The sequence below is a fragment of the Notolabrus celidotus genome, chromosome 13 (assembly GCF_009762535.1).
Source record: "Notolabrus celidotus isolate fNotCel1 chromosome 13, fNotCel1.pri, whole genome shotgun sequence".
NCBI lineage: Eukaryota > Metazoa > Chordata > Actinopteri > Labriformes > Labridae > Notolabrus > Notolabrus celidotus.
In genome coordinates this window covers 998,962-1,006,153 of record NC_048284.1, presented here as the reverse complement: position 1 = coordinate 1,006,153, position 7,192 = coordinate 998,962, and the positions used below count along the sequence as shown (strand labels likewise).

Genomic DNA, 7,192 nt, shown 5'->3' with positions numbered 1-7,192 from the left:
GAGGTGAGTCTGTCCAAATCCACCTGTCGTAGTCTATATCAGGTGAGTCAGTCCAAATCCACCTGTCGTAGTCTATATCAGGTGAGTCAGTCCAAATCCACTTGTCGTAGTCTATATCAGGTGAGTCAGTCCAAATCCACTTGTCGTAGTCTATATCAGGTGAGTCAGTCCAAATCCACTTGCCGTAGTCTATATCAGGTGAGTGAGTCCAAATTCACCTGTCGTAGTCTATATCAGGTGAGTCAGTCCAAATCCACCTGTCCCAGTCTATATCAGGTGAGTCAGTCCAAATCCACCTGTCCCAGTCTATATCAGGTGAGTCAGTTCAAATCCACCTATGTCTTGATAAGTCGGTCCAATCCACCTGTCCCAGTCTTTATCAGATGAGTCAGTCCAAATCCACCTGTCCCAGACTTTATCAGACAAGTCGGCCCAAATCCACCTGTCCCAGTCTTTATCTCATGAGTCGGTCCAAATCCACCTGTCCAGGTTTCAATCAGATAATTCAGTCCAGTTCTACCTGAACAGGTTTTGATAAGGTGAGTCAGTCCAGGTCCACTTGTCAGACAGTTTCAGTTTGTGGTTTTTGATTTCTTGTATGGATCTTGTTAAACAGCCGTTGATGTGTTTGTCTCAGGAAGCTCCGCCCTGTGGAGTCTCTGATCGTCAAAGGGGACACGGACTCTCTGATGGATCTGGTCAGAGAGAAGTCCAGCAGTTTGTTGGAGCCAAATGACGAAGGCTGGATTTCTATTCATGAAGCCGCTCACTATGGACATCTGCAGTCTCTCGAAATCCTCATCAATGGTGAGGACGACGCTGGTTTACACCTGGTGGTAGAAATCCAACACTGGTTCAGTTTCATCTGATGACTGACGATGATTGAGGGATTGTAACTATTGAGTTTATTAAAGTCCAGTATGTTTCTCTCATCCTCAAGGTTCCCCTTCAAAATCTCTCTGGGTTTCATAAAGGCTCCTGTTTATTTTCTATCAGTATGATTGAAGGTTTGATGGTTGTAGAAATATTATTCCTTATGCTGATGACACGTTTACGTACATTTCGTACACGTTCTTACCTCTTGTCTTACTACTTTATATTTTGTGTGATTAGGGATTAAAAAACAAAAGTTAACCCACAAAGAGTTTGACCTTTGACCCCTGTCTTTCCTCAGCTTATCCGGACTTAGTGAACAAATGCAGTTTGACCAATCAGACCGCTCTGCTATTGGCTGCCAAACAAGAAGACCTTCCATGTGTTGAATTTCTTCTGGAGCACGGAGCGGACGCGGACATCTCCAACAAAGACGGAGAGACGCCGTTGTTTGTAGGTGAGCTGACATAGCAGCCTTTGGGGGGGGTCATTATTTCAGCAGCAGGATGGGGCTGCGGCTCTCACCACTGAGGGCGTACAAAAAAACCTTCTTCAACTAAACTGCGACAAATCAGATCTCATCATCATCATCGGCCCCAAATCCCTCACCACAACCATCCAAACCTTCTCCCTCACATTTGATAACACCACTCTGACTCCATCAACCCATATTCAAACCTCTGTGTAATTTTTGACACCAACCTCACCGGACACGAACGCCAAATTGGAAGGATCTCACCTGCTGTGGGCGGACAGGATACAGGAGAGCGGGACTGGACAGGCTGGTGAAGAAGGCCAGCTCAGTCCTGGACCCTGTGGAGGTGGTGGCTGACAGGAGAATTATGGCCAAGCTGTCGTCTCTGATGAACATTTCTTTTCTATATATATTCTTGTTAAATTCTTGTTCTGTACACCTTTTTTTTTTGCTGCTGTAACTCCGTGAATTTCCCCGTTGTGGGACGAATAAAGGAGGATCTTAACTTATCTTGTTTTCGTTTGTTTTCAGCCTGTGAGAATCCCAACAGAGATATTGTGTACCTGTTGCTGAGGCATGGCGTTCAGGTGAACCGTTGCAGCACCCAGGGGGTCAGCGCTCTGCATGAAGCCTGTAGACACGGACAGCTGGAGATCTGCAAGATGTTACTGGATGCCGGAGCACATCTGGAGGCCAAGAACATCTACGGCATCACACCGTTCTTCACAGCCGCTCAACACGGACAGGTCGACGTCCTGCAGCATCTCGTCAAGAGGGGTTAGCTGTCCTGCAATGATTGTTGAAACACAAGTTGTTGATGTTCAGATGTTGTTGAGGTCTATGTTTGTCTTTCAGGGGCGGATATCAACAAACAGGCCTTGGATGGAGCCTCTCCGCTGTTTGAAGCCTGTAAGAACGGTCACGCTCCTGCAGTGGAGATGTTGCTCGCCTGGAAAGCTACTGCCAACCGATCCTTGACGTCCGGCCTGCTGCCTCTTCACATGGCTGTTCAGAACGATCACATAGAGTCTGATACACACGTTATATGAAAATAAATGATGTCAAACTTGAATTGAAACTTTGAAGTCATGACTTGAACCTCTCCAAAGTAAAAACTTCTGTCCACTCTCTTTTGGATCTCCAGAATCGTGAAGATGCTGATCCCAGTGACAAACAGGTTGAGGATCCAGAACTGTGGTATCAGCCCTCTGCACATTGCAGCAGATAAAGACAGGGATGACATCATGGAGCTCCTGATCCAGTCTGGCTTCGATGTCAACGCCATACTGTCAGAGGGACAATCCAAGATCTACGAGGATCAGCGGACAACAGCCCTCTACTTCTCTGTATTCAATGGGAACCTGGAGGCCACTGAAATGCTCCTGGAGGCCGGCGCCAACCCAAGCCTGGACGTCTTCAACCCTCTGCTGATCGCCGTTCGGCTCGGCTGGATTGAAATGGCATCGCTGCTGCTGAAGTACGGGGCTGATGTCAATGCTCAGATTTCCACCCAACCATCCACCTTCCCATCGGCGATATATCTCAACATAGAGTCTCTGCCCATGCTCAAACTGCTGCTGGACTACGGCTGCGATGCCTGGCCCTGCTTTGACTGCCAGTACGGCCAAAATCCTCATCCGGCTGTACCCTCACGCCGTTTCACTGGAGTGATGCGGTGCAACAGGGATTCGCCACCAATGCGTCTCATTCAGGTGAGTCAGAAATATCCGGACAAATCAGTGCCTGTGGATTTGCTGGATGACGCTGTCCTTGTCTTGTTCCAGTTCTGTGAGGTGTTCTCCAACCCGGGCCTCTGCCGTTTACACGGCCCCATCATGTCCCTGCTGCTCGACTACGTGGGTCATGTGAAATTCTGTTCTCGACTTCTGGAGGTCTTGGAGGCGTGCAGCAAGTGGGCGGAGATCAAACTGAAGGCTGGTAGGAAACACTCTGGGTTTTTGGGAGGGTGGGGCTTTGGTCACGACCAGAACCTGGATCATCACAGGTTGTCAAAACCAAATTGGAGGTTACTCCAGGTTGTTCCAGACTGATCGATGGCTACGTTTCCATGAGACTTTGAATTCCTCTTTAATTCAGAATAAAAATTAAATCCTCTTTAAAAAGATTAAAATGACCTTTTAAATAATTCAGAATGAAAATGATCATTCTGAATGAAACTTCAATCTGAAGTAAGTGTCTGCTTTATTCTGATTTTAAATCTGAATTGAATAATTCCTCCATCATGTTTACGTTCATTCAGCTTTAAATTAACTCAGCTTGTTCTGAGCATGCTCGTTCTCTTATCCTGTCGCCATGACGCACATATTCCAGGATGGCCGCCTGAAGCAAGCGTTGAACTCAAGCTGAGACTATTTATTTATTATTCCTTGCTTCCTTTCATCCACTCCTGTCTGGCCTTGTGAGAGGGATGTGTCAGTGGGCTGAGGTAGAGCAGCCGTGTCACTAACCGTTGGCTTTGATTCTCCAAAGTCCGGTCTTCCTCCTCCTCCCTTCTCCGGTCCTCTCTCTCTCTTCTCCTCCTCAGCTGATGAAAGTGAAGCAGTATGTTTGTGTCCAGCTGCTTATTCAAAACTAGAATCAAAATCAAAGTGAAAGTTGTTCTTATTGTTCGAGTCATTGTGAGGGAGGCCCGTGCCCTGGTGGGTACTGAGCTGCCCTATTGCGTCTTTAGGGGGAACTGTGAGCACTTTGCTAACGAACTGCGATACGGAAAGGCTGAGTCCCGCCAGGTCCGTAAGGCAGGAGAAATGGTCATGGTTGCAGGAGCGGCTACATTACCGGGTCTTGGTGTCGTTGCTCTGGCAGGAGCTTTGTTTGGAAGTAGCAAAAAAGAAGACAAGAACACGCAGTTCCATGTTGTAACCCAAAATAAAAGAAGCAGGAACTGGAGTCTGTTTTCTTCTGGTAGACGTTAATACATCACGCCCGCCCCTGTCCAATCAGAACCCTTCCCAACCCCCAGACCTTAAGAGGAATAAAGACCATTAAACGGGTTTTAAAACGGGTCCATGTAAACACGAAGGAGAATTCTAAATTAAAAACCATCATGTAACCGTGGCCAATGGCTTTTTGCGTCTGTTCTGTTTCAGGTTGTTTCGATCCAAAGTTGTTAAAAGTCATTCAAACATTGTTCTGAGGTGCTCCATTGTCATTTCTAGTTGATCATGGTTGTCTTGGGGCCACTCTTATTTCAGACTTATCAATGGTTTTCCCACAGATCTTTCCAGGTCTTACTCCGTGTCCGGTCGGTCTTGTCTCTGATCCGTCACAGCTCTGGATCTGATCTGTTTCTATTCTAGTCAGTGTGTTAACTTCCACTGGATCCACTCTGTTGCGTTCCGGCTGCGTCTCTGATCCGGCAGGTCTGAGTCCTCCATGGATCAGATACACAAGACTTCTATTTGTGCCGGATGCCGGAGCACGACGCATCAATCTCAACAGAGCAGATGGAGCGGGACAGGAAGTCAGGTTTCACCAAAACAAAATGAAAGCATCCGGTTAATTTTCAGAATAAAACACTCTGTGTTAACACCAGATCGTATTTCACACAGTCTGTTGTCATTTTATAAGGCTGAGCTCCACTACATTGAATAGGGAAGCCTGTTATGCTAATTGGGGAGGTGCTAACTTGCTAGTACAACCGATAGCTGGATTTAAGTCACAGACAAGATTCTCAAGACTTAGCAGATAATCCTCCTCACTCATGTTTCAGTCACACATCACTGGAGGATCTGCAGGCTGATTGGCTGTCAGGAATGTTTTGCTGAAGATCAGATTTTTCAACTCCTGCAAACAAGTGAATAAAGCGAGCAGAGCATTCTGAGACCGCGTCACGAATTCCCACCATTTGCGCGTGACAATCGCTCAATTTTTGCAACTGGCGGAACCTAATTTGCACCATCATTCGTCTTTACATGTGATTCACTCGTGCAAATGATTTTACCTGTCCTCTCCTTTTAGCTCCACCTCGCCCTCTGATGCATCTCTGCAGGCTGAGGATCAGACATCAGCTCGGAGTCCAAAGACTTCAGATGCTCCACACCCTGCCACTTCCTGTCCAACTCGTCCGCTTCCTGTGCCATGACATCACCTGCTCACTCATATGAACTCACCGGGTCACGCGACAAAGTCCCATCAGTGTTTTATCCTTTACTGCTCTCAGCTTCACCCTGTGACCACCCCGCCTCCAGAGTTTGTTTGTTTGCTTGTGGTTTTCTTTTGTGTTCTAGATGCCAGAAGGTGTGGGCCGGCAGGGAGTGAGACCACCTAAGCCCGGTGTTCTAAATCCACAAAGGCAGGGCGTGGAAGTTCAACCGTGGAGAGTCAGATGGACGGGCTGCTCCCCAACACTCTCCTCATTTCTGGCTTTCTGTATCACACACAACACTGAACTTGCCATTCAATCCCTCATGAACACACGCTCACATCACTGACTTTATGTACTCTGTGTCTCCTCACGTTATTGTCCTTGGCTTTGGCAAAATTTGGGCTCATCCAATTCTGATTGATTTGAGGTGTTTGATGGCCTCCAGGTGTGATTGTTGGGGTTGTACCTTTGAGTCAGACTGCAGAAAGTAGTGACGTGTCGTAACACTTTCTGATGTGGTACTCCTGCCCACGGCACCCCCTGCTGTGTAGGGGCGACGCAGAAGTATAAATCAGCCTTCAGGTTTCACTTGGTTTGTTGTTTTTGTGTCGTGTTGGGGTGAAAGCGGTTTGGCAGCACAGTCGTGGTTTTTGGGGGTTTGCTAACTTGGCTGGTTGCTTTCCCATGCCAGCGGTCGGTGGTTCTTAAGACCGTACGTAGACCAGGGTTGAGTTGGATTACATTTTGGTAAGGCAGTTAGCCGTTAATCGTTAGCTCGTTTAGATGCAAAGAGGCTAACAGGAGTTAGCACTTTAACATGCCATCAAGAAAAAAAGCTGTTCACTGATTGGTCAAACTGAGTGAAAACGACATATAGCCTTTTTTCACTTGCGCAATATTTCTAAAATTAGACACTTCCTGTCTCAGAGCGACGCAGAAAAACTAGTCCATGCATTTGTTACCTCCAGGTTAGATTACTGTAACTCCCTCTTATCAGGCTGCCCCAATAAGTCTCTAAAGATTCTTCAGCTAGTTCAAAACGCTGCAGCTCGAGTACTGACTAGAACTAGGAAGGGAGAGCACATCTCTCCAGTGTTAGCTTCTCTTCACTGGCTCCCAATAAAATATAGAATAGAATTTAAAATCCTTCTTTTAACCTACAAAGCCCTTAAAAATCAGACACCCTCGTATCTTAAAGAGCTCATAGTGCCCTGTTACCCCTCTAGAACTCTACGCTCCCAACATGCAGGCCTGCTCATCGTACCTAAAGTCTCTAAAAGTAGTATGGGAGGTAGAACCTTCAGTTATCAGGCCCCTCTCCTTTGGAATCATCTACCAGTCAGGGTCCGGGAGGCAGACACCCTCTCTACTTTTAAGAGTAGGCTTCAAACTTTCCTTTTTGATAAAGCTTATAGTTAGAGCTGGATCAGGCTTGGACCAGCTTTTGTCATGCTGCTATAGGCCTAGACTACCCGGGGAACTGGCGCACTAACACACTGGGATCCTAGCTCACCCCCTTCCCCCCAACCCCTTCATCACTTACTTTAACTCTGCCTGTCCCGTTAAAGTTACTAACCATAGACCTTCCTGGAGTCCCTGAGCTCCCTTGTCTCGTAGATTCCTCTGAGCTGCCGTAGACGTCCTCCTGCTGCAGACGTTCTGGACTCCAGCGGCAATGGCTTCTACTGCTCGTCTCATCACTGTCACCTCTCTCTCTTACTCCCCTCTATCTGTCT

At 47.1% G+C, this 7,192-nt stretch overlaps 1 protein-coding gene across 1 annotated transcript; it reads left to right on the top strand.

Moving 5' to 3' along the window:
* Positions 1-945: 945 nt before the first annotated feature.
* LOC117824023 (ankyrin repeat and SOCS box protein 2-like) lies at positions 946-6,399 on the top strand. The gene is made up of 7 exons (XM_034699362.1): positions 946-1,007; positions 1,175-1,330; positions 1,880-2,125; positions 2,204-2,375; positions 2,493-3,060; positions 3,133-3,286; positions 5,330-6,399. The coding sequence occupies exons 1-7, from the start codon at positions 998-1,000 to the stop codon at positions 5,473-5,475; spliced, it is 1,452 nt and encodes a 483-aa protein (XP_034555253.1). The 5' UTR covers positions 946-997; the 3' UTR covers positions 5,476-6,399.
* Positions 6,400-7,192: the final 793 nt, after the last annotated feature.

What these genes read in the sequence shown, in the direction of transcription:
- LOC117824023 (XM_034699362.1), top strand. An exon ending in GCAGCATCTCGTCAAGAGGG is followed by an intron (nt 2,126 to 2,203) that starts GTTAGCTGTCCT and finishes TTTGTCTTTCAG; the next exon opens with GGGCGGATATCAACAAACAG. An exon ending in CACCAATGCGTCTCATTCAG is followed by an intron (nt 3,061 to 3,132) that starts GTGAGTCAGAAA and finishes GTCTTGTTCCAG; the next exon opens with TTCTGTGAGGTGTTCTCCAA.